The sequence below is a fragment of the Benincasa hispida genome, unplaced genomic scaffold, assembly GCF_009727055.1.
Source record: "Benincasa hispida cultivar B227 unplaced genomic scaffold, ASM972705v1 Contig637, whole genome shotgun sequence".
NCBI classification, from domain to species: Eukaryota; Viridiplantae; Streptophyta; class Magnoliopsida; order Cucurbitales; family Cucurbitaceae; genus Benincasa; species Benincasa hispida.
This window is the reverse complement of record NW_024064988.1, coordinates 93,815-120,961: the sequence shown is the minus strand read 5'-3', so window position 1 is coordinate 120,961 and position 27,147 is coordinate 93,815. Positions and strand designations below refer to the sequence as shown.

The 27,147-nt window shown below is 37.6% G+C and overlaps 1 protein-coding gene and 1 non-coding gene across 2 annotated transcripts; one reads left to right on the top strand and one right to left on the bottom strand.

Moving 5' to 3' along the window:
• Positions 1-664: 664 nt before the first annotated feature.
• LOC120069859 lies at positions 665-6,378 on the bottom strand. Its single transcript, XM_039021675.1, has 4 exons — positions 6,016-6,378; positions 5,661-5,809; positions 4,256-4,482; positions 665-915 (listed from the first exon to the last, which is right to left on the bottom strand). The coding sequence occupies exons 1-4, from the start codon at positions 6,376-6,378 to the stop codon at positions 665-667; spliced, it is 990 nt and encodes a 329-aa protein (XP_038877603.1).
• A 542-nt stretch (positions 6,379-6,920) lies between these two features.
• On the top strand, positions 6,921-7,027 carry LOC120069865. The gene has a single exon (XR_005479712.1). It is a non-coding gene; the product is annotated as a small nucleolar RNA R71 (small nucleolar RNA).
• The last annotated feature ends 20,120 nt before the right edge of the window (positions 7,028-27,147 follow it).

Genomic DNA, 27,147 nt, shown 5'->3' with positions numbered 1-27,147 from the left:
AGTTAAAACCCATGACATTAAACATTGTCATCATCAACTTCTACTACTCCCCTAATTATGTATGTGATAGGTTAATAGCAATTTAATGTTACAAGTTTGATTAAACATATAATCTACTGAATTGAACATTCAATCTAACATTTATTGATGGCTAATCAAAATCAATTAAAACAATAACATTAAAAGGTACTTAGTTATGCAATTCTTTGAAATCCCTAAATATTAACTCAAATCCATATGTAAATCCAACAACACCCTAAAACAAAGAGTCAAAACACTCATGGTTCTCAAGAACATATTCTCATACAAAATTGAGGGTATTCGAGTAGAGAAAAAGAAAGAATAAGAGAAAACCCTATCCGGGAAGTTCAATAGTGGAAATCACCAATCTTCTCTCCAGTCACACGTTAGGAAGTTCAATAGGCTCATAATCGTTCTTCAATATTTTCTCTTCGGCAAGAACTCTCCTTTTTTGGTCTCAAAATTAGGTTTGAATGTCTTCTCTCTAGGTCAGAATTCTCCTTCTTTGTGTTCATAGTCGTCTAATTAATCATAGGGTTGAATTTTGACATAAAATCCTTGCTTAAATTATCAAATTTGTCAAATAAGGAAAGCCAGCGTCGCAACACTTCGACAACAGTGTCGTAACGCTGGTCTGATTCTGTTAAACCGTTGCAATGCTGCATCCCAAAGTGTAGTTACTACCTTTTTGCATCAAATCTCGCTTCCTACTGTAGTGTTGCAAGGCTCCTTTGTTCTTTGGAACATTGTATTTTTCCTCTATTTTCTTCACTCCCTTTGATCCATTGTTCAATTTTGACTCCTTTAAGCCTAATTTGGTCATTTTTAGCTTATTTTGAGTATAATTAACTTCTCGATCATAAATCCTAGAAATCACTAGCAAACATGTCAAATCTGATAAAAACATATTAAAAACAATCCTAAATCTAAGGCAAATAACGAACATTTTGTATGTGTTTCACCATTCCAAACTTAAGATTTTACTAGTCCCGAGCAAAGAAGATTCAAGAAAATAAAAAAGTTTTAAATAAGTGCGCTAGTGATTCATACCTCAGAAAATAATCGATCGAGAACTCAAGTAGAAACATTCAAGCAAGTCCATCGTTATGATTGTTCATGGCCAAATCTAATCATCTCCCATATGTGTGTGTACAAGTCACATTCAATTTAAAACTCAAAAATTAAAATTAGGTTCAAGAAAGCTTCTCTAGTTTTTGTTGGGGTTGATGCCCTAAAGTCTCGTGTCTTGTAGTTTGTAAACAGTTTGTACGAACACTTGTGATGTATAATATATGATATTTACTTCACTTCTTGATTTTACTCATTTAAATGCTTTATTTGCTTTACCACAAACCAATAAACTAAAATCCCTGATTACCTTCATGTAACTTAAGCATGTATGTGGTGACATACAAGTGGATCATGTCTTAAGTGATAACCAAAATGGTTTGTAATATATGGATATAGGAGGAAAGCCTTATCCTGGTAACGCTATGGATGCAGTCCGCTTTCTGGAATAATTACAAGTGTTGTGACTTGTCACAGATAGTTTGATCCTGATCATTCGTGTAGAGGACATACAAGTAGAGGTTTAATATACAAAGAATTTGTATAAGACCTAACCACGAAGTGTTAACGTCTCGTTATATAACGTCATTCATGACAGAGACTTCACTTCACTAGGATGACCATAGGTAACATGGCCTCAATCCTAAGTGAGTTGGGAAACTTCTACTCAATTGAGGGGTCCTTTGATTTACATGGGTGCGAGTGCCAAGCCGTCGACTCAACCTACCACTCTCGGAATCTTGCCTTGATATTGGAGCTGGGAACTCAGTTACACAAAATGATGGATTCAAACTCATTCTCTAAGCAGGGGCAAGTAGATAAGATAGCTCCCTTAAGGGCTGGATTCTAGGACTTGGATGATGTGGCGCACATACCTCCAATGGCCCGAAGGGTGTTCCAACATTAGTTGGACTATGTTGTATTGTTCATTAGAGGGTTCAATGTAACTTAAGAAGTGAGAATGTAACTACAGGGCAAAATGGTAAATCTGGCCCAGTTGTACTACGAGCATACTGTGAAGGGTTATCGTGTCATGAATATGGTTATATCCGATGGAACACAGAATATTATCTGTGGTAAGAAAATGTGGAATCTCGTGCCTAACATCAAGGAGTTTAGTCCAGCTATTCACCGTATTGTTTAGGCTTCGGCATAGGTCCATAAGGTCCTCCCAGTGTAGCTTGCTGTATAAAAGTGAGAATATCAGTTTTTGGGTCGCTGAAATGTTTCCAACATGACAAAGAAGAGAGTTCTCGATTATATAGTGATATAATTGAACCTGGTTAATTATATTGTAAATATGATTGACTAATGTACGAAATACATTATTTTGGAGGAAATTGGATATAAATATGATTTATATCAAGTAGAGGAGAAAACACTATAGTTGATATATGATATCAAACTATAGGTTATGAATATAATATGATTATATTTATTAATTTATTAATTAGGTGGTTATGAGATAATTGGCCGAAGTTTTCTCCAATTTTGTGTGATAGTGGGAAGTTCAATTCAGTCCTAGTAACTGAAGAATAAAATGAAAATAGTTTTCATTTAACAATAGACAAGTTAAATCGCTCACAGTGTGAAAGTCTTCCTCGCTTAGTGTTGAGAGCCTATACGATAGAGCCGCCTACTAAATGATCGCACACTCGCGTTTACTAAACGATCGCTCGCGATTTCTTAAACAATTGCTTAGTGCCTGAGCGTATCTAAACGATCGCTTACCTTTTACCTAGACGATCGCTTAGCAATTACTACACGATCGTGTACCCGACCTAAATGATCAAGCACCCGACTATATGATAGTCTTCCCTTTCTCCCACTTGCTTGTTTGTAGTACATGATAGCTTTTCCTCCCCCCCTCTACCAATTCCATCAAAGCCCACCCTTTGGATTCTCACTCCGAGAATACTGAGGCCTTCGAGTGGTGGTGTAGTCCCCATTGCCTTTTGTTCGTACGTTGCTATTCGTGTAGTCGACCGTGGTGGTGCTAGGCGATTGCTTGTTGGACGAGAAAGAGCGTGAAGAGTTTTGTTCACGGTGAGACCGAGATTTCTGAAGAAAGTCTTCAACTAGTAAGTCTCTCAGTCTCTTGTAATTTATCTTTTAAAGCATGCCAATAATTACTGTTTACAATGCATATCTGTATGTTTGAATGTATACGTATAAATTTTGTCACAATGAATTGGAAAGATTCGTTTCAAGTCATAGGTATTCTTCTATAAGAGTTCCTTCAGTTTTTCCTCTACTCTAGCTCATGCACTAATCATCAAGTATTCACACATTTAAAGAAAGTAATAGAAAGATTATTCTTCAAGATATTACTCTCCTATTTCCACTATAAGTCATTCAACATGCATATTCAAGTTTCATCATGGACAATCAACATTAACAACACACAACAAAGAACTCATAAAAAATCTTTCAAAACTCAATCAAAATTTTTAAATTTTTCTTCAAGTTTTCAACATAACACGCATGGCAAGATAAGCCCAAATAAACATACATAGCAAGATAAATAAACAAACACAACAGTATGAAAGACACCTCCCACCCCAAACTTATAAATTTGTTACCCTCAATGAATGAAAAGAATAAAGCATTGAATAACAAGCCTGGAAGCGTGCGGGAGTCCGCCAAACTGGCCAGTAGAAAGAGTACTTTGTGTTGCAAATAGACCTTGAAAAATAAAATATGAGAACAAATGAATGACTCTTTGATTTTTAAAATAAAACAACAAAAGTAAAAACAGAAAAATAAATAAAAGCAGTAAAATATTGGGTTGCCTCCCAACAAGTGCTTGGTTTAACGTCTTTTAGCTAGATCGAATCCATTCATCACGCTGGGTCCCATGATGGTCTAAATCTCTCATTCATGCTTCCACATTTTGAGATCAAAGTATCATATCCATGTATAAAAGAAAACTAGCCATAAAAACCAACTAGAGGGTCAACAATCACATTATCATCACCTCAGAAGTCAACAACTCTACCATTCCTACTCATATGAGATGGTATAAAAGGCAATACAAAATCATGCTTAACAGGATTCTCATATTTGCTATCTATCCTATGACATGTATTTACCTCTTTAGAGGTCTTAAGAGATGGATAAATGTCAAACGTTATCTTGTCCTTATTGACTTTAAAAGTCAACTTACCTTCCTCAACATCAATTTTTGCTCTCCCCCTGGCTAAGAAAGGTCTCCCCAAAATGATGGAAATCTCATAATCCTCCTCCATGTCCAAAACCACAAAGTCTGCAGGAAAAATAAGTTCGCCCATCTTAACAAGAACATCTTCAGCAATACCTTGAGGATATGCTAAAGATCTATCGGCCATTTGTAAGGAAATTGTGATAGGCTTCACCTTCTTCAATCCAAGTTTCCTGTAAACAGACAAAGACATAAGATTAATAGAAGCACCTAAGTCATATAAGCTTGTCTTAACAGATAGAGAGCTAATAGTGCAAGGCATAGTAATGTTGGGGTGTATGCCTTAAAGCCTTGTAGTTTTATGTTAGCTGAATCAATGGTTGATTAATTTTATATTACTTGTGCAATAATCCATTAACCTAAGATCCAAGGTTATCTGATGTAACTTAAACATATATGTGGAGACATACAGGTGGATCCTGTTTAAGTGATATATGGATAAGGTTAGGTGCCTTATCCTAATGACACTACTGGTACGACCCGTTTTGTAGTTATTACAATTATTGTAAAGTACTACAAATGATTTGATCCTAATCATTCTTGTGGAGACATGTGAGCGGGGGTATCTTATACAAAAGAGTTTGTATAAAGATCGGACCACGGAATGTTAAATCTCTCTTTATAACGCCGTTGCTAGAAGAGACTTACATTTCATCAGGATCACCATAGGTGACTTGACCTTAATCCTGAGTGAGTTGTGAACTCCTACCTATAAAGGCAATCCTTTGATTTGTATGGGTGAGAGTGGCTAGATTCTTCGACTCAAAAGCCTACCATTTTAGGGTTTCATTTGATTGAGGAGTTGGGAACACCGCTACACATGAAGGAATTTACGCATTCCCTATAGTTAGGGTAAAAAGAGAAATTGCTCCCTTACGGGTTAATTCTGGGGCTTGAACAATGAGGCGCCTCACACTCTCCTAGTCTGAGAGGGGTTTGGTCATAGTTAGACTATGAATATTTGTTCATTAGAGGGATTAGTTGTACTTAAGGAGAGGGTGACTATTTGTTCTTTCTTCTCTCAGTGTTGTTTACAGAGAATATATTTTTTTCTCAATTCTTTTCTCCTTCCCTCTTACCAAACTTATGTGCAAGCCCAAAACTCTACACAGTTCCCATCCTTGAGAATAATGGGGAAGACCCAGTGGTGGTGTCTGGTTGCGGTGTTGGTGGGATTGGGAGAAGATGGTGTGAATTGGAGAGGAACACAAAAAATTGGTCTTCAACAAGTAAGTGATTTCTTAATGTCTTCCTCTAAGCATGCTCAGGTTTATGTTTTTCCATGATTTTTGTCACTCTGAATTTTCTGTGTTTTGTAAAACGAAATTTAGAGATTAATGTGTCTAATTACTTCTGCTGTGGGGAATTCCAATTCAATAAAGTAAAACTCCCTGGATCTTTTAATTTTGGAGGAAGCTTCTTTTGTAAGATTGCACTACATTCCTTTGTCAAACTAATCATCTCATACTGTTCAAATTTCTTTTTCTTTAACAAAATATCCTTCATGAATTTGGCATAATTAGGTATTTGTGCTAAAACGTCAATGAAGGGAATGTTAATATGTAATTTCTTGAAAATATTTAGAAACTTAGAAAATTGCTCATTAGTTTTTTTTTTTTTTTTTTTTTTTTTTTTTTTTTTTTTCTGGAACATCTGAGGATAAGGAATATTATTAGGCATAAAAGGTGTAGGTGAAGAAGACTTACTGAAGATGGGTATGGTTCACTTGCCTTTTTCTTTGGTTGCTCTTCCTTAGCAACTTCCTTAGGTTCTTTCATTTCACTAGGTTCATCATTAAGCTCTTCTACTTTTTTTTCAAATGGTTCATCATCATCATCATTTATCAAACGAGTGGCCAACTTTTCCCTACTCCTTAATGTTAAGGCTTTACATTCCTCCTTTGGATTATTCTCAAGACAACTGGGGAATTTACCTTTTTGCATTATCTGAAGGGAAATAGCCATTTTACTAAGATGGACTTCCATGTTCTGAATTGCCTTCCCATGATCTTGAACTGCAGTCTCCAAATTTGTAGTTCTTTCTCTAGACTCTTTGACAAATTCCGACATTGCCTCCTCTAAAGAAGATTTTCTCTCCACATTTGATGGCCCTGCACTAGAAAATCCAGGTGGTGCATGCAAAGCATTTTTATTATTAGCATAGGAAAAAATTTCATGATTTCTTAAACTAGGATGATAGTGAGTAGGAACTTGTTAGTGGCCCCTATAATGTCCTTTGTCAACATAATTGGCCATCTCACTCTTCTGTCCACCTCAAACTTGTTGAATTCTGCTACCATGGCTATTTGAGAAGCTATTGATGGTGAATTTAATGATTGTCCTCCTGTAACCAATTTAGACAAATTGTTAGTAATTGTGGTCAATTGAGCCTGAAAAGCACTTACCTCATCAATTCCATACAATTTGATGGTTTTAGTGGTGGAATCTCTATCACTTGGCCAATTATAACTCGTGATGGGCATGTTCTCCAAGATAGCATAAGCCTCAGTAGCAGTTTTTCCAAAGATCAATCCCCCAGTAGTAGTATCCAGAATGGATTTAGTGTTACCATTCAACCCATTATAGAAGAACTGAATTTGCAACCAGTTGGGATATCCATGTTGTGGGCATCTCCTTAATAATCCTTGTATCTCTCCCAACATTCATAGAATTGTTCGTCAGTTTTTTGAGAGAAAGCTACAATCTCATATCTCAATTTGGAAGATATGGTGGATGGAAAGTACTTGTTCAGAAAGACTTGAGCTAGTTCATCCCATGTTCCAATGCTCTCCAATGAAATTGATTCAAGCCAATCCTTAGCTCAATCCTGCAAAGACAAAGAAAATAATCTAAGTATTATGGCATCAATAGAGACTCCATTAATGTTACAAGTGAAGGAACTCTTGTTAAAGAGTACCTATGAGCGGAAGCAAGATCGTTCCAAATTCATTATGACAAAAACACCGCATTCACAAACAAACAATAAGTTAGCATCTAAGAATAAATTACGGCATGCTTTTCAAAACTTAAATAAAAAGGAACGAGAGATGTACCTCTTGAAGAACTTTTCTTCCTCCGAACTCTCGCTCTCGTTAGGAACGGTAACTCACGCAGTCGCTGTGATCGCCAAGTCTATCGTCCACCAAATCTCGCCATTGTCTACCACTGAACGAACTTCTCACGAAAAGGCAACAAGGAGGACACAACCACTCAATAACCTCGATATTCTCGGAGTGAGAATCCAGGAGGTGTGGGGCTCTGTTGGATTCGATAGAGGGAAGGAGGAAACGACGATCGTTTACAACGACCAAGCAAGTGGGAGAGATATAATGTCTATCGTGTAGACAGGTGCTTGATCGTTTAGCAAAAGGTGCACGATCGTTAGTAAAACGGGGTTGATTGTTTAGACGATCGTTTAGGTAAATCGCTCCACGTGCGCGATCGTTTAGAAAAGACTATGCGATCGTTTAGGTAAGCTGCGCGTGTACCCGATCATTTAGGACAACTTGAGCTATCATGTATGCTCTCGTTTACTAGACGATGGGCAGTGTACTAATTCATGAAGCAATTGTCCGATCTCATTCCAAAATGAAAACTATTTTCATTTTATCCTTCAGTTACGAAAACTAAATCTAACCTTCCACTATCTCGTTCGGTTATGGAGAAAAACCACCAACAATTATCTCATAATTGTTTAATTAAATAAATATAATCATATTATATCTATAATCTATAGTTTAATATCACATCATATGCAGCATATAAACTATAGTCCTTTTCTTCACTACTAGATATAAATCATATTTATATCCTTTTCCTCCAATTAATGTATCTCATACATCATGTCAACTATATCATATATAATTGACCAATTTAATCATATCATATATAATCAAACTCCCTCTTGCCAATTTGAACACTTCAAATTGACCCAAAAACTGATCCTCAACTTGAATCCATTGACCTACCAAGGGGACCTTATGGACCTGTGACTTGAAGCTCCAACGGTACATGAATAGCTGACTAAATTCTTTAGCCACAAGATCCACCATCCATTAACTGTCGGACATTCCAATTGTTGGATTTTATGTCCTAAAACTCGTAGTTTGTACATTGATAAACATATTCTGTTTTGTTTTTCGATAAAATTGTTATTGAATCTGTAATCTTGAATCCAATAAACTAAGGTCCTAAGGTTATTTAATGTAGTTTGAACTTTATGTAGTGACATAAATGTGGATCAAGTTCAAATATATAGCCAAAATGGTCTATAGTATATGAATAAGATTGTGTGCCTTATTCTGGGGACACTATGGATGCGGCCCATTTTGTAGTTAGTACAAACGATGTGATCCTAAATCATTCATATAGAGATATGAAAGTGGGGGCATCCTATGTAAAGAGTTTACATAAGACTAAACCATGAAATAGTCACTTTTTACGTTCTAAACGCTGTTTTATGTATAAAACTGACTATTTCGTTAATTGATGACCTAGGTAACTTATCTTAATCCTGAACTAACTATGAACTCTTGTTCACTCAAAGTTATCCTTAGATCTGCATAGGTGAGGGCAGCTCATTATCGCTGGTCCAATAAGCCTCCCATTTCAGGGGTAAGATCAGATGGATAGCTGGGAACATAGGGTGCAAGATGGAATTTACTCCTACTCATTATAGGGATAGTAAATAGGTTGTTCCCTTTAGTACTGAATCCAGTCTTGAACAAGGGGCCCCACCCTCTCCTTGGCTCGAGAGGGGTTCGGTTTATAGGTTGGACCTTAAACCAATTGTTCATTAGAGGATCAGTGGAACTTAAGAAACAAGATATAGTCTTGGAAGTAAATCAATTTTTATGACCCAGCCAAGATTACGAACAACCTATGAAGGATTAGCTTACTAATCATGGTTATATCAAATGGACACAAATATATCTATGTGTGGGGAGTGCAACTACGAGACTATAGTGGAATGACTCGTTATTTAACGAATGTTGATTAGCTCCATCTAAAGAGGTTAGCCAGCTAATCTTGGATCGTTGGAGCCCATGATCTATAAGTCCATTAGGTTCCCTTACTAGCTCATATGGAATAAACTTAGAACAGTATGATAGAATAATTCGAATTGTTTGAATTAGGTGAAGAGAGAGAAACCGACAAATATATGTGATATAGTGGTCGATTTTTCAGTTTAGAGATATAACTTTAATATTTAAATGTGATTTAAATATCAAGAATATGAATACGTTCATATTCGAAAGCTCGAAAATAATAGAAATGGTCAAAGATGTAAAAAGTCAAAGAGTTGACTTTTGACTTTGAAAAGTCAAACTTTGACCGACCTTAGATTCAAATATGATTTGAATTTCGAGAAAATGAATGCGGATTCATGCCCGGGAGGTCAAAATTAATCAACACGAAACAAATCATAAAAAGTCAAAATGTTAACTTTTTGGTCAAAGTTTGACTTTGACAAAATGACTATTTTGCCCTTTGACTAAAGTTAGTGGGAAAATCCAAACTTTTGTTGGATAATTCCACTAACAAGATAGTGGGCTAGGTGTTGGCTTATAGTGGACACATCAAGCCCACTTAGATAGTGGATTTTGAGGTGTTGGGTTTTTATGAATTTGTTTCATGCAATTGTTGTATGGTTTTTTTCTATACATTTGAGCTTTCAAATTGGATGAAAAAATTTTGCAATTTTGCCAAATTTAGTTTTCAAAATTGGGCTGAAAAAAAGAAAACCCAAAACAAAAAAGAAAAATCTATTTCTTTTTCCATCTCTTTCTCTCTCTCGATTTCTTCATTCATCGGGTCCCACAATCCGATTCTGAGTCCAGAGAACAGTAGGTCAGCTCTAATGTTGTTCAGTTCGTGTTCGGGTGGAGATGAATGCGTTTCGGGAGCTTCAAAGTTAATTTTTCCAAAAAACCCTAATTAATTAATTTAGGGTTGCATGCTATTTTCCTTTTAATTAGAAGCAATTGGAGTGTAATTAGATCCTTATTCTGCTGCATATGTCTCGTGTTCCATCATGCGACAGCTGCATTCTTCTCTCCATAGATATATTTTTGTGTTCATCAGATATAACCAATCAACAATCATTCTCGATTAAACAAGTTTTCAGCACCAGTAAATCATATTTACCTTGTTTTGCCTTAGCCTTGTTCTTCTCCTTGATCCACCGAGGACAATTTCTCTTCTGTGCCCATCCTGGTTACAATGGAAACACTTTCCTTTGTCTCCAGATGCTGATCGCCTTCCCCGCTGGATGACAGGCTGTGGGTTAGCAGATGTCTTCTGTTGGGAATGTCCTAGAACTCGCAGTTTGTGTTAAACATTCTATTTATCAATAAAATATTATTCAGTAATTTATTCAATAAAGTTGTTTATTTTGCATTCCATTATGAAAATCCAATAAACATATCCATGGTTATAGTGTGAATACTTTAACTTTATGTGGTGACATAAACAAGATCAAGTTAATAGTATATAGCCTAAATGGTCAAATAAATATGTGGATGAAATTGGAACACTATTGGATGTGGCCTATTTTGTAGGTAATATGAATGATATAATCTACAAATCATTCATGTAGAGAGACATGTGAGTGGAGGCATCCTATGCAATGAGTTTTCATTTAGACTATACCACGAAAATAGTCTCTTTATAACGACCGTTTACAATTAAAACTGACTATTTCATTATTAAGTAACCTAGGTTAACTCCATCTTAATCCTGAGCTAGCTATGAACTCCTGTTTATTCGGGATTATCCTTTGATCTGCATGAGTGAGAGTAATCCAATAGCACTGCTCAATAAACTTTCCATTTTGAGGATAAGACTGGATGAATAGCTGGGGACATAGCCCTACAAGATGGAGTTCACTCCAACCTGATTTAAGGTTAGTAGAGGTGTTATTCTCTTAAGTACTGATTCCAGGTCTTTAACAATCAGGGCCCCACCTTCTCATGATAGAGAAAGGACTTGATTCATAAGTATTATGAATAAAAAATTATTCATTAGAGGGTCAGTAGAAACTTAAGGAACGAGATGTATTCACAGGGGTAAAACGATGATCTTGACCCAACTGTGATTACGAACAAACTGTGAAGGATTGACTTACTAATCATGGTTATATCAAGTGGACATAACATATCTACAATGAGGGAAGTTCAACTATGGACTTTAGTAGAGTGACCCATTAGTTAACGAATGGGGGGTTAATTCAGTATAATGAATTTAGCCAATTAATCTCGAATCTTTGGAGCCCATGATCTGTAGGTTCACGAGGTCTCCCTACTAGCTTGTAAATGGATTAGTTTTAGAGTAGCATGATAAGTTAATTTGAAACATTCAAATTAGAATTAAACAGAAGAGGAGAATTTATATTTAAATATGATTTAAATATATGAAAGTGGATTTGAGTAAAATTAATTTAATTTTTGATTTTGAAATCATTTGATGAAAAATTGAAAAATTAGAAAATTTACACAAAATGGAAAATGAGTTTTTCCACTATCATCTTCAACTAGCTCACACAAAACCCATTTTACATTTGCTTCAACAACTCCAAGCATGAGTTGTATCTCATGTAGCCATCTTCATCGCATGATAACCTGCAATAAATAAAGAAGATTGTAGTGGAATTGAGGCATGCATTAGAAAAAAAAATTCCAGAAAAATTCGAGTTGAAGAAAGAGTTCTTCAAGTGGGTTGTAGCAGTGAGCTTCTCTCCAAGTTTCTTTTTGTTCAAGCTGTTCTTGAGTCCCACAACTCACTCTAAAACTCAAGAGTATAGTGGGGAAGATCTTGAGGTGGTTCACAGCAAGTTTCGGAGAAGATAACAGCTGATAATCAAGATCTTGAAAAGTTCTACAAAGGTATGACTTCAATCCCTCTTATGTTAGATGAGCATGCTTTACTTACTACCAAAATTAATGAATTAGAGTGCTTATTGATCCTTGTTGCTTCCGTTGCATGCTGATATACTCTTACAATTGGTATCAAAGCATCATATAAGCATTCAATTCAGTTTAATTTTGGTGTGGTGGGTGTTTTCCATGAGTTATATGAAACTAATGTACTGATATGGTTTTCTAAGCTTTGGCATTTTATTTCTCTTTGATTTCTTGATTAAATTCGTAATTGTCTCTTGATTCATGAGCTTATATGTGTTCTTAAGAGTCTGTAATTTATTTGGAGTCATTAGAGTTGAAATTAAGATGTAATTGAAGAAACAAGTGAAGAAGGCCGAGTTGCAGATTCCAATTTTTCAGCCTCTACTCAAATATCGTCATTGAAGTTTAAATGCTAGCGATCGTCTATCTACAGACACTAAACGATGTGAAGAAAAGCTAGACGATTGTGTAGATATGGGCGCTGGTCGTTGAAGTTTTGTGCGCTAGACGATCGTGTAACTACGAGAGCTAAACGATCTGAAGAAGTGCTATACGATAGCACTCCACGATCATGTAGCTTTGCACGACAGCTAAACGATGTGAAGAGGTGTTATGTGATAGCACTAGACGATTGTGTAGCTTTATGCACGCGTTAAACGATCAAGAAGAGGCGCTATACGATGGCGCTAAGCGATCGTGTATCTCTACCCAACACTAGATGATGGCGATACACGATAGTTGCAAGACGATGGCGATCGTGTAGCTCTACCCGACACTAGACAGTGGCGATACACGATAGTTGAAAGACACTACACGATTGTGTAGCTCTGCTCGACACAAGACGATCGTGCTAGATGATAGACATTAGTGCTACACAATGAGCCTTAGCAAGATTTTGAGCATGGATCGAGAGCAGCCAGTTCGACTGGTTTTCTTGAGGTCTTGTCCGGTTCAACCTCAAAAGGTTTTTGGCTGGTTTGGATCAGATTTTACTGGTCCGGTTCAGACTTTCTCAGTCCGGTTCAAGTTATTTGGGTTCAATTTGGAGCGGTTCAGAAGTTATTTTTAAGCTGTTTTGTAATAATTAGGCATTTGTTTGCTTGTTTATGCCAAAACTAAAACCATATCAGTTTGTGTTTTATTGTTTATGCATGTGATGTATGTAATAATTAAATAAATCATGTATATGCATACAGTATGTCATATAGATTCAAAACCCCACCATAGGAAGCATGATACATGCATTGAAAGTATGTTATAAAATGTTATAATATATAGTATGCATGTTAGGGTTTCTTTTATTTAATATAATTGTTATATTAGATATTGAATGCCTTTGTTGTATGTTGTGGATGTTTAGCATGTCTAAAATTTTATAAGTTATTATAAAATTGGGTTAGACGTTTAAAATCCATAATGAAGAACAGGTGCATGCTCACTTAGGTTAACAAATAGTTTTAATCGTTAAAATAGATTGCTACCTTATAAAATTTGGTTACAAACTCAAATCGGTTCATGAACCTGTCTAAGGCTAGAGGTACTTAAGTTGATGGTTTACGAAACATCTCCTACCTGGGGATTATGACTGAAAGATTGAGTGTTGTTAACTGATTTTATGAGCTTGCGTGAGCAGTGTGAGGTTTAAAAATGGTTTAAACACTTAGACATCGTAGGGTTATATCCAAATATAATTGTTATAATTGGATAAAATGATATAGATGATAACTTGTAGAAATACAAGTTATTTATACTGTTTTATTTAGATATTGCGGCCAAAAGGAAGAAAAGTTGCGTCGATAGTATGGAAATTGGTTAAGAAATGTGAGAATTCTAAATTGTCGTCAATACACCTACTAACGCCATTGCGATGGTAGAAAAGAATGTTTCAAATTTGTTTTGCAGGAAATCAAGTCACCGCATGCGTTCATGGCTCAAAGATAAACTGAACAACGCATCTATGTTGCATTGCGCCCGCCAATCAATAATGAAGAGACGATCAATGAAATGTCGGCGCATGCGATAATCAATCAAGAGCTTTACGATCAACACAATTTCAACCGCATGCGATAATAAAAAACAACACCGCATGCGGGCAAACGATAAAAAATGTAAAGAGCAACGCAATTGCAGAAGATTCAGACGCGTGTACAGCTGTTAGTTGTGCATTTCTAACGGGATTGATTGCGTAACAGAAGAAATATTCACTCCATCATTTCAGGAACTGTCTTAACAATAAAGTGGGGACCATTATCAGCCCGCAATTCCATTGAAAGATATAGGAGAATTGATGCATTGAAAGATATACACGATACAGGAGAATTGATGCATTGTATATACCCGACGTGTATATACTGATCTGAGAGAGACTGGTTGAGCGATTAATCAGAGTAGATCTGGGAAGAATCAAGAGGCAAGGTCGAGAGGTGAGTCTCCGGGCAAAGAATCCTTTCAATCCCCGCCGTTGAAGCTTTATACGAAGGTCACTTCTACCAGACGAGCAAGCCTGAGAGGGAAACTCTTCTCTTCATCCATTCCACACGTTGGCAAGAAAAACCTCCGCCCAGATCTGGTCAAGACGTTGACACTCTTCTGTATTTGTTTCTATCTCGTCTTCATCACTTGTACTCATCTTTTTTACTCTATCATTCACACCATGTATCAGACGCTTAATCTTAGTATTAATTGTTATGAACATTTCCATCTTCATCTCTCTGTCTATTTTCGTTCATCCATGATTCACTTTCTCCATGATGTTTTCTTAATTCCCTGGGTAATTAATAAGAATTAAGCATGTAAATTAATCTGTATTAAGGAAATAATTATGTTTAGCTAAAGCATGCTAGACAGCATCTTCACCTGTGAGAGCAGAAGTGAAGATGCCATTTCGCCTATCGAGAGAGGGTTGGAAGAATGAGTTAACTAAAGCGAGAAGTACTTCCAGAGAGGAAGCAACCTTGCATTCATCACATTCATCCCTGTTTCACCATAGAGATATGGGAATGCGGCCGATCAACGAGAGGTGTACGCCAAGGGAAAGCGGAACCTTAATTACATCTTTAACGTAGTTAACAAACTTGCGATGTTTTTACTAATTATTCTTTCTATTTCTGATTCATACATAAAGACTTGCGATCGCATATCACAATCCTTTGTATAAACTTCACAGTCAATCTCAAACTCAGTATCATGTATCATGAATCTTGTATCTTGTATCATAATAGTTTAGGACTTTACTTTTATCACACTTTTATTTTATCAACGCAATTTATGTTTATCGCAATTTAAATTCATGTACAAACCAAATCTTTTATTAATTGTAAAACCGGTCGCATATATCACGAAAGTAACACATTAATGAAAACAATCCCTGTGTTCGACCTCGGATTACTCTGAGAAACTTGCGTTGGAATTATACTTGGTTTCAACGCAAGGAAACTTGTGACAACGCATTACTCCATAGCATACTACAAGCAAATAGTTAACAACACATATATTTAGAAGTAGTAATGCATAACACAACATCCACATTCCATTTCCATCTTTACGTCATCAAGATTATGGCAACATGAGCTTGTTGTTCATTCATCCACAATCATATCTGTTCGCATGCTATAAGTAAAAAAAAAACACGTTTTAACATTTACAATAGACTTGGGTTGTTTAAATTTAGCCCTTTTTCACATAAGTAAATACATACTCAAACATATAGAACACTTCAGTGGGAGAATAAAAATATATTCGATATATAGTTATTAGCTCTCACGTCCTCAAGAGTTCACACCATGAGATCCATGCTCGACTTTGTGTCGCTTTTACCGCGACTTCTCCATTCGAAAAGTGTTTGCATGGGTCAATAACAAGGTGAATGAGGGAATTAGTTCATAGTAAGTGGGTGAAGAAAATGTGTCAACATTGTCCTACAATCTCCTCCATTAGTTTGAACCATGAGATTCCTATGTTGCGCCTGCTATTGTTTTTAGGTGGCACTAGATAGTCGTTAACCATGACGATCCCCTCGGAGGGTTGTAACATAGGATTTGGAACAACCTAGGCTTTAGTAAAGTGAATAGGGTCTTATACTTCCATCTTGGGTATTGTCTTCTATTTCGAGGGCATATTCATACCTTTTATAAGATCTAAAAATGGCAGGTCACACTTACAAGAATTATTAATTGTTAGTAAAGATCTTGACCAAAAATGATAACCAAAAGAACTATAGGAGTAAAAAGTTATTCTAATATAGTATTTGGTCAAGAATTGTCTTACTTCAATGAAGGAATTCTTGACTGCCCCTCGGTAGTAATTGTTATAAATCACTAACGTATCGTTGCAAATAAATAAAGATTTATTGGGTACTTTATTATTTTGCTAAAATTGGATTTAGATGCATAAATATTTGATAGAATTTGTTTAAATTGTTTCAGCAATGTTGAATTCACTTATACAATTACTAGCTTCTGATAAATTTAACGGTGAAGGATATTCAAACTAGAAATCTAACATCAATACAATGTTAGTTGTGGGTGATTTGAGGTTTGTGTTGACAGAGGAATGTCCTCCAATTCCCAGTACAACAACGAACCAAAATGTTCGGGACATCTATGATAGGTAGGTAAGGGCCAATGAGAAGGCTCGGGCCTACATCTTAGCAAGTATATCTAATGTACTTAATAAGAAACATGATGTTATGCCCACCGCCCGTGAGATAATGGCATTGGTTCAGGAGATGTTCGAGCAACTGCCATCCTCTATTCGACATGAAGCCATTAAGTATGTCTACGTTACTCACATGAAAGATGGAACCAACGTTAGATAACATGTTCTCAATATGATGGTCCATGTTAATGTTGCTAAGGCTCATGGGGCGATGATAGATGAAACAAGTCAGGTAAGTATGATATTGGAATCTCTTCTGGAGAGTTATCTGCCATTCAGAACCAATGTTGTTATGAAAAAAATTACTTATGATCTGACCACGTTGTTGAACGAGTTAAAAACATATCAGTCTATGATGAAACTGAAGGAGAAAGAAATAAATGTTATTTCTAAACCAAAGAAGTTTTTTAAAGGGTCTACGTCTGGAATGAAACCCACTGATAACAAGAAGTCTGTTCTTTCTTCTTTAAAAGACAAATCTGTTCAAATGAAAAAGAAAGGAAAAGGGAAAAAAAAAAACCACTGCTAAGAAAAACAAAAACCAAAACAAAACTCCTAAAGGAAAATGTTCCATTGCAGAGAAGATAGGCACTGGAAGTGTAACTGCCCAAAGTATTTGGCTGAAAAGAAAGCAGAAAAGGAAAAACAAGGTAAATCCAGTTTACTAGTAGTTGAAACATGTCTAGTGGAGAATACTCACCTTACCTGGATATTCGATTCAGGTGTCGCTAATCATGTTTACACTTTTCTACAGGAAACTAGTTATTGGAGAGAACTTTCTGAACAAAAAATGACTTTCAAGGTGGGAATGAGTGAAGTCATTTCACCTCATGCAGTGGGAGATGTCAAGTTATATTTTGGAGAGTCTTTTATCTTACTTAGGAATGTATATTATGTACCTTAGATGAAAAGAAACTTGATCTCTATTTCCTGTCTGCTAGAAAATATGTACAGAATACCTTTTGAATCTACTGAAGTGTTTTTTTATTCAAGAGGTGTTCATGTTTGTTCTACAAGACTCAAAAATAACTTGTATGTATTAAAACCAACTGAAGCAAAGGTCATTCTAAATATAGAGATGTTTAAAAAAATTGAGACTCAAAATAAGAAACGGAAAATTTCCCCTAACGCCTATCTTTGGCACCTTAGACTTGGTCACACTAATCTCAACAGGATTGAGAGATTGGTAAAAAAGCGGTCATCTAAATCAGTTAGAAGATAGTTCTTTACCTCCATGTGAATCATGTTTTGAGGGAAAAATGACAAAAAGATCTTATTCTGACAAAGGCCTTCATGCCAAAGAGCCTCTCGAACTTAAACATTTAGTCCTATGTGGTTCGATGAATATAAAAGCACGAGGAGGCTATCAGTATTTCATCAGTTTTATTGATGATTACTCTAGATATGGCTACATTTACTTAATCAGTCATAAGTCTGAAACTCTTGAAAAGTTCAAAGAATTTAAGGCTGAGACAGAAAATTTGTTAAGTGGAAGAATCAAAGCACTTCGATCTGATTGAGGTGGTGAGCATATGGGTTTACAATTCCAGAACTATCTAGTAGATCATGGAATTCAAGCCCAGCTCACAACACCTGGAACACCACAACAAAACAGTGTTGCAGAAAGAAGAAATCGAACCTTGTTAGACATGGTCTGATTAATAATGAGTTATACTCAGTTACCTCAATCTTTTTAGGGGTATGCAGTACAAATTGCAGTATTTATTCTAGATGTTGTTCCTTCAAAAAAGTGTTTTAGAAACATCGTATGAATTATGGAAAGGACGCAAAACTAGTTTACGTCATTTTCGTATTTGGGGTTGTCTAACACATGTGTTAGTACAAAATCCTAAGAAATTGGAAACACGTTCGAAATTATACCTTTTTGTAGGATACCCTGAAGAAACAAAAGGAGGATTGTTTTATGATCCCCAAAAAGACAAAGTATTTGTTTTGACAAATGCTACATTCTTGGAAGAAGTTCATATAAAAAATCATCTACCTCATAGTAAACTAATATTGCAAGAAATGATCAAATATACTACAAAAATATCAACAAGAGGTGTTGATCAAGCTGGTCCATCAACAACTATTGTTGTCCCGTCACGTCCATCCCAAGAGTTGAGGATGCCTCGACATAGTGGAAGGGTTATTCAACAACCTAAACACTATATGGGTTTAACAGAAACTCAGAACATCATACAAGATGATGGTTTAGAGGATCAATTAACCTTTAAAAAGGTAATGGAAGATGTTGACAAGGAACAGTGGATAAAAGCCTTGGACATTGAAACGGAGTCTATATACTTCAACTCTGTTTGGGAACTTGTAGATCAACCACATGGGCTTACACCTATAGGTTGCAAATGGATCTACAAGAGGAAATGAGACCAAACTGGCAAGGTGCAAACCTATAAAGCTAGACTCGTGGCAAAAGGTTTTACCTAAAGAGAAGAGGTTGATTATGAAGAAACTTTTTCTCCTGTTGCCATGATAAATTCAATAAGAATACTTCTTTCTGTTGCCACATATTATGACTATATAATAAGGCAAATGGGTGTCAGGACAGCTTTTCTAAATGGCTATATTAATGAAATTATTTTTATGTCTCAAGCAGAAGGGTTCATCGAAAAAGGACAGGAACAGAAATTTTGTAAGCTTGAACGATCCATTTATTAATTGAAACAAGCATCAAGATCCTGGAATATAAGGTTTGATACTGCAATCAAATCTTATGACTTTGAACATAATTTTGACGAACCTTGTGTATACTAGAAGATAGTCAACAAGACTGTAGCATTCTTAGTTCTTTATGTTGATGATATCTTGCTCATTTGGAATGAGACAAGTTTCCTTGTTGTTCGTTGCTATCCTGATTTGAGCTAGGAGTGTATTATATAAAATAATTTGGAAAAATAGTATGAATGATGCGCTGGTATATTCATAACGCGTTGATGCGTTAAAGATGTGCTACAGAATGCATGACACTCCTCTATTGACGTTCAAGTTTTCCTAAATCAGACCCAAGTATAAATCCAATTTAGGTTCCTGGTAAGTCCAGGGTCGAACTCAGGGATTCAGATTAAGCTAACGCAAACCTTGCATTGTAACTGTTGCAAGGGTATCCTAAATGTATGGAGAAATGTGTTATTTACACTAAGGTGCTGTGTGTGTGCAAGAAGATACAAAAGGGTTGAGTAGAGAATGATGGGTCGTGTGAAAATGGATTTTTAATGCAAGTGGTATGCGTTGATCTAAGTTGAGTGTACACGAACTAGAATGTGATGTGAGTGAGATGATTTGTTTATCTTTGTTTATGCGTTAGACTATATTTGACACTTCTCAATGCGAATAATATACAAAACCTATCTCTAGATGTACTATGCGTTCTACTTGATGTTGGCTTACTTATTCTCTCGAATAGTCTAAGCTAAAGATACTTTTACCAATTTTAGTTGGCTTAAGCGTTTGAAATGGAATTTTGCATGAAGTGTAGATGCATCCAACATAAACAAGAAATAAACAATGGAAAAATGTGATAGATCAAATATGTGGATTTATAAAGAAGCAGATTGTCTTTACAAAAGCAATACTTAATCAGATGAAAGGATGAAAGTGATAAATGAGATGAAAGGAAATGAGTCAAGCCGCAGAGTACAATCTCTTGTATCTCTTTGGCTCAATTCTAGTTGTGTACAATCACTTATATAAGTTTTGGATGAAGTGTCTCTCTCAAGCTCGGCTTCCTCCGCTCCTTGATTGGCGGTGGTGGTGGTTCTCTTCCCTTCTGCTCTTATCGGCACCACAGCACAGCGCTAAAGATCTAAAACTACGACTAAGCTAATATTGAGACTAAAAACTGAGAGTGAGAGCTTGGAAAATTTCTTAACTTCGAACTCTGGAGGGATTTCTTCTATTTATAGGCATTGGTCTTCTCCATCTTGATGATGGGCAGCATTAAAGTCCATGTCCTGGTCAGCCGCCTGACACTCAGATGCTTTTTAGACGCCGCCTGCTGCAGTGCCCATGCTTGCAATGGTGATTTGAACAAAATGTCTGAATCAATGAATCTTTCCTTGTGTTGAATCCCTCCGACGCATGGCCCATGCGTTAGCCTTTTGCCTGCGACACTTCTTAATCATGCGTTCGCCTCTTGTTGAAATCCTGTAATGTAATGTGTTAGTGCCGAAGTACTTTAGTAATAAACATTCTTTTGCATGAGTTTGCTAATGTTTGAGTAATTCCATGTGTTTCTTCTAAAAATGAGGAGAATTTATCATTAAAAACCTTAATTGTTCTAACTTAAGAGCCACAATAACTTGTATTTCTACAAGTTATTACCACCCCCAAATTTGAAATGCTTGTCCTCAAGCATTCCATAAATAATTCTTTGTTATCTCCCTTATCTTAGTGTGCAATGTTCACCTCTCATCATATTCACTTATAAGCTTGAGACAAGAGTTTGGAAAATGTAATGTAGGTTGATTCTTTTCTAAAAGGAATAATGTTTTATTTCAAGTGCAGCAAGCTTTTTGTCAAAACTCCGTTCGTTTCTCAAAACATTCCCTTTTTTTCTAAACCAGCAATGCGTTATATGCTTTTTAAAATAGGTTCTGGCTAAAAAGAAAAAGTATTAATTTTCAATTACCCATGCGTTGTTCCAGGTGTCCCACTTTCGTTTTGGCTTGCCCCCATGGGTGTCATGCGAGCATCCAACTATGGGTGAGAGCCCTTCACAACTAAACTCATATCTAACATTCATGCGTTTCAAGATACACTTCTTTAGACTAGATAAAGGAGTTTCTTGGGACGCATTGGTCTAGGAGACTTAACTTCGTTTTGGCTTTCCCCCACGGGTGTCACGCGAGAATCCAACTACGGCTAAGTGCCTCTTCCAATTTTAACTCATGCCACTTTGAGGTTTTTCTTTTAGAGAATGATAGAGGAGTTGCGTCTAACATTTTTCTATTTTGTTCCTTTTCTTTTTGATGGAAATTTTCATTCATTTTCATTAGATAACATGGAATAAACAAACAAGGCAAACAAATACAAAAGATCATCAAATAAAGCAAAGTACAAAATAACCAACACCCCAAAACTTATTATGCTGGCGCGTCATCCCTGCGTTCTTTTGCAGGGTCTTCATCCATAAAATGCAGAGGGTTTTTAAGGTGAGCAGGTAGCGATGGCAGGGCAAACATTCCGACCAAGACCTGATTAATGTATTGCATTGTGTAAACAAATTGGTCTTGTATTCTTTTTGTTTGTTGCTGTAAGTAATCCCTTAGAACCCTGTTTTGTTGTTGAAGACCTTCAATGGACGCGACCAATGATGCATAGCTGTCGACTTTTGAAACTTCAATCCCGATTAGAGGACCAAGATCTTTCATAGTTGATCACTAATGAAAGTTTTCAACTCCTCAATGTCAGTGCTGTGTTGTGGCGGTGCTGACTCTCCACTTCTTTCAACTGGGTCTTCAAATTTTCCTGCGTTACTCGACCCTAACCCAGTTGGTTCAAAAATGACTGGAGGAGGCAAAAAAGTGGGAATTAGAATTGGTGAGGGTGAAAGAAAGGAACAAGGGATGTCTTGATCTACATCGATAGGCTCTTAGTACGTTGGATCAAGACTCTCTTCTTGCGGGGCCACTGGTGAGTTTTGGAGAGTGAGGTTTAGGTCTGGTCGCGCTTCTTCATCCGTAAGTGCAAGCTCTACTTCGTCATCTTCATTCTCTAAAGCTTCATTGCTGTGTTCAATTATCCGGACGCGTCTTCTTTTGGGAGCGCATTTGGATGATCGAGGTCTGGCTGCCAATTCTTTGCAAGGTAAGGCAGGCTGATGCGGTGAATTGCGAAGCAAACGCCTGATTAACTTGATGTCTATCAGACCGTCGATCTCCTCATAATCATCTCCCAAAGGGATGCCCCCGCGTTCACACAGTGCACAGATCAGCCATGGAAAATAAAGTTGTCCTCGTGGTTTTGTTTAAATGGCTTGGATCTGATCCCTTATTATTCTCCCTACATCTAGAGGGATGCATTGCATGATATAGTAGGTAGCCAAGACACGTTCTTTTGACAATGTCTCATCATGCGTTGTAGGCATGATGCTTTTCTTAATCAGATAATACCACAAGTTCGCGTTTGGCTTTAGGTTCCTGGAAGCTAACATCCTTGCTCCATTTCTTGACGTTTGCCACTTGTTTCCAGGCTTGGCTACCACTCTGAATGCATCTTCAACTTTGCTCGGAGTTGGTTGTTCCAAGATGCGGTTGCCTTCTGCGTCCGGATTACTCATGATATTGAACACTTCATTGATCTTATTGGCTGAAAAGCGCACTAATACCCCATCAACAAATGCTGTACTTTTCTCCATGTCGAACTCACTGCAATAAAACTGACGGACAAGGTTGGGCCAAATTCTTGTATGCCCAATGCATAGCTGACCACAACCCATTGCTTCCACGGTTTCAGTTATGTATGCTGGCAATGGGTGGCGTTCGGGAAAGAACCCTTTCTCTGCAAGAATATCATTGAACTGGTGCTTCCTTCCTGTGGTCTTTCTAGGTAACGTGTTGGTTACCTTGTGCTTGACCGCTTCATGGGCCTTAGCTTCCTGCGCCAGCTTCCTTAATTTGTTTTCCAATTCCCTTTGGAAAGCTGACTTCCTTCGCCCCCTTGCGGGTTGATAATGTTTCAATTCCTTCTCTAACGCGTTGTGCCTTGAGCAGCTTCCACGTGTTGCATCCTCAGGACCGAATGCGGACTACTCATCTTCTTCCTCCAAGATTAATTTCCTCCTTCTCGTCACTCTCTTTGCTTTTGAGGGCCCTTCATTCGTGTTAGTTTGGTGAGATTGCGACGCGTCTGGGCCAACTCCCCTTTCTTCATCTTCTTCTTCTAACTCTGCTTTGAGCATCATTGCATAGCTCTCCGCTTCATCCATTTCAAGTGATGTATTGGGTGGGTCAGAACGCATCTCTTGTTCTTCTTGGCCTTGATTCAGACTTACCAAGATAGCTCCGTATACTTCTTGTTCGTCCCTCCGAGCCAATTTCGCTAGTTCTTTGAGGTTTCGCTCTGACGCAGGATTATCAGAGCTAGGCCTTGGTGGAGTGAATGGTGGGGTGCCTGCTGGGGTATGCGGCGACCTAGGGGATGAAATGATGATGGGTGAACGCGAGGGTTGGCTAGACGCGTTTGCTTCAATTGGGTAGATGGTGGCTAAGGGTTGGATTGACAGTGGAGGAGGTGGACGCACTGCAGGCGATGGTGCGTTATGGAGGTAGGCTGGGATGGGGTCATGCGTCGCACCCACTGGAGTGATATTTGAAGACATCGTTGTCGAAGAGTGACTGGAGAAATGCGCTTTGATCGAACGGCGGTGAAAGTGAGAGGCGTTAAAGTTTTTTTTTTTTTCTTTCGCAGAGAGCTTGAAGGTGATGGAAGAAGAAGCAAATGAAGAGTCTCGAGTTTTATAGGCCTGGGGAGAGAGAGTGGTGACGTCAGGCGGCGCCTGAGTTCGCATTTAATGCGAAGTCGAAAGGACGTGTATTGGGCTTCCAAGCAATCGAATGTTTCGAGTTTTATAGGCCTGGGGAGAGAGAGTGGTGACGTCAGGCGGCGCCTGATGTTCGCATTTAATGCAAAGTCAAAAGGACGTGCATTGGGCTTTCAAGCACTCGAGTGTTTTGCATCTTCGAGACGCGTCCTTTTGTGGGCCATGCGTTAGACTTAAGTCTAACTCGTCCGTTTATTCCCATCCCATCATACACAACTTTTTTTTTTTTATTTAAAAAAGGTAAATCTCTAACTATGAAGGTAATAACATTCAACAATCAATCTTAAAACGCAAAGACAGACAAACAAAGTAAACTCAAACGCAACGATAAAATACATAATGCAAAAGGAATTAGGGAAGAGGAAGCGTCCCTGAAATATGTGTCAATCTCAACGCAGGGATGCTTCGATGCAAGACTCAGTTGGTTTCCCGTAATACGAGAGATGACTTTTGTCATTCTATGCCATCTTCAAAGTAAGGCTTCACTCTTTGCCCATTTACTTTGAAAGCATTTGTGCCATCCTCCCATGTTAATTCTACTACTCCATGGGGAAAGATTGTTTTGATAATGAATGGTCCGAACCACCTTGACTTTAATTTTCCTGGGAACAAACGTAATCGTGAATTGAATAATAAAACTTTTTGGCCAACAATAAACTATTTCTTACTAATGCGTTGGTTGTGCCAACGTTTTGTCTTTTCCTTGTAGAGCTTGTTGCTCTCGTATGCATTCAACCGCCATTCCTCAAGCTCATTGAGCTGAAGTTTGCGTTGATCGCCTGCGGTGTCCAAGTTTAAATTTAGCTTCTTTACTACCCAGAAAGCTTTATGCTTCAACTCTAGGGGTAAGTCACAAGCTTTTCCAAATACTAAAGAGTATGGAGACATACCTATAGGGGTCTTGTAGGCAGTCCTGTAGGGCCAGAGAGCTTCATCTAGCCTCTATGCCCAGTCTTTCCGCGATGCATTGACATCTTTTTCCAGTATTGATTTTATTTCCCGATTTGATACCTCAGCTTGACCGTTCGTTTGTGGGTGGTATGCAGTAGCGATCTTGTGCCTAACATTATATTTGGCAAGTAATTTAGAAATGATGAGATTAATGAAATGCGTACCTTCGTCACTTATCAGGGCTCTTGGCGTTCCAAAACGTGTGAAAATTTTCCTGGTAAGAAACTTAGAAATAGCCAACGCATCATTTCTGGCATAAGCTGCTACTTCTACCCACTTTGATACGTAATCTACTGCAAGTAGAATATATTTCTTACCGTAGGACAGGGGAAAAGGTCCCATAAAATCAATGCCTCAGACATCAAATAATTCAACTTCAAGAATATTGTTCAAGGGCATTGCGTCCCTTGATGAGATATTCCCGGTGTGTTGGCAAGGGTCACACTTGCGAACATACTCCCTCGTGTTTTTGAAGAGGGTGGGCCAGAAGTATCCGCTTTAAAGAATCTTCGTAGCGGTTCTTTGCCCTTCGAAATTCCCTCCGTAAGGAGAGTTATAACACTCAGCCAGAATGCATTGTGTCTCTTCCTCTGGAACGCATCGACGCATGATGGAGTCGGGGCCTTGTTTATAGAGAAAGGGTTCATCCGAAAAATAAAATATGCTGTCGTATACTAATCGTTTCTTTTGCTGAGAGTTGAAGTTTTCAGGGAACTGCTAGGTGGTTAAGTAATTAACTATGTCTGCGTACCAAGGTTCCTTGCCTTCAACTTTGAACAAGCTTTCATCAGGAAATGAATCTTTGATTTCATTTTCTTGGTCTTGCATTTCCTGATTTTCAAATCTGGACAGGTGGTCAGCGATCTGATTCCCAGTCTTCTTTCTATCCTAAATATCGATGTCAAATTCCTGCAATAGCAGCACCCATCTTATTAATCTTGGTTTCGCATCCTTTTTACTCATCAGGAACTTTATGGCTGAGTGATCTGTATAGATGGTTGCTGACGCACCAACTAAATAAGATCTAAACTTCTCGATGCCAAACACTATAGCGAACATTTCTTTTTCTGTGGTTGTCTAGTGTTTCTGAGAGTCGTTCAATGTCTTGGACGTGTAAGAGATGGGGTGTATCAAATTTCCTTTCTTCTGCCCCAGCATGGTACCTACTGCAACATCACTTACATCGCACAGGAGAATAAATCGTTGCGTCCAATCTGGTGCTATTAGTACCGAGGCTGTAGTCAACGCATATTTCAATGTTTCAAACGCATCGCAGCAGTCGTCATTGAATTCGTAGGGCCGGTTTGCTTCTAATAATGCGTTCAGAGGTCGCGCAATTTGAGAAAATCCTCTAATGAACCTTCGGTAGAAGCCAGCATGTCCTAGAAAACTTCGTAGAGCTTTTACATTTGATGGTGGTGAAAGTTTAGCCTTGACATCTATCTTGGCTTCATCAACTTCCAACCCAGCTTTAGATACTTTATGGCCTAAGACAATTCCTTCAGTCACGAGAAAGTGACATTTTTCCCAATTCAGCACAAGATTTGTTTCCTCGCATCGAGCAAGGACGGCCTCCAAGTTATCTAAGCATGATTGGAATGAGTCTCCAAAGACTGAAAAATCGTCCATGAAAACTTCAATGGTCTTTTTCAAGAATTCAGAGAAAATTGCCATCATACACCTTTGGAATGTTCCAGGTGCGTTGCATAGCCCAAAGGGCATGCATCTAAACGCGAACGTTCCAAAGAGACAAGTAAATGTAGTATTTTC

Excerpts from the sequence above, each read along its gene's own strand:
- LOC120069859 (XM_039021675.1), bottom strand. The coding sequence starts at position 6,378 with ATGTCGGAATTTGTCAAAGAGTCTAGAGAAAGAACTACAAATTTGGAG. Across the intron at positions 5,810-6,015 it reads GTGAACCATACCCATCTTCA|GATATTTTGTTAAAGAAAAA; the intron begins GTAAGTCTTCTT and ends AAATTCATGAAG. Across the intron at positions 4,483-5,660 it reads TGGAATTCCCCACAGCAGAA|GAAACTTGGATTGAAGAAGG; the intron begins GTAATTAGACAC and ends GTCTGTTTACAG.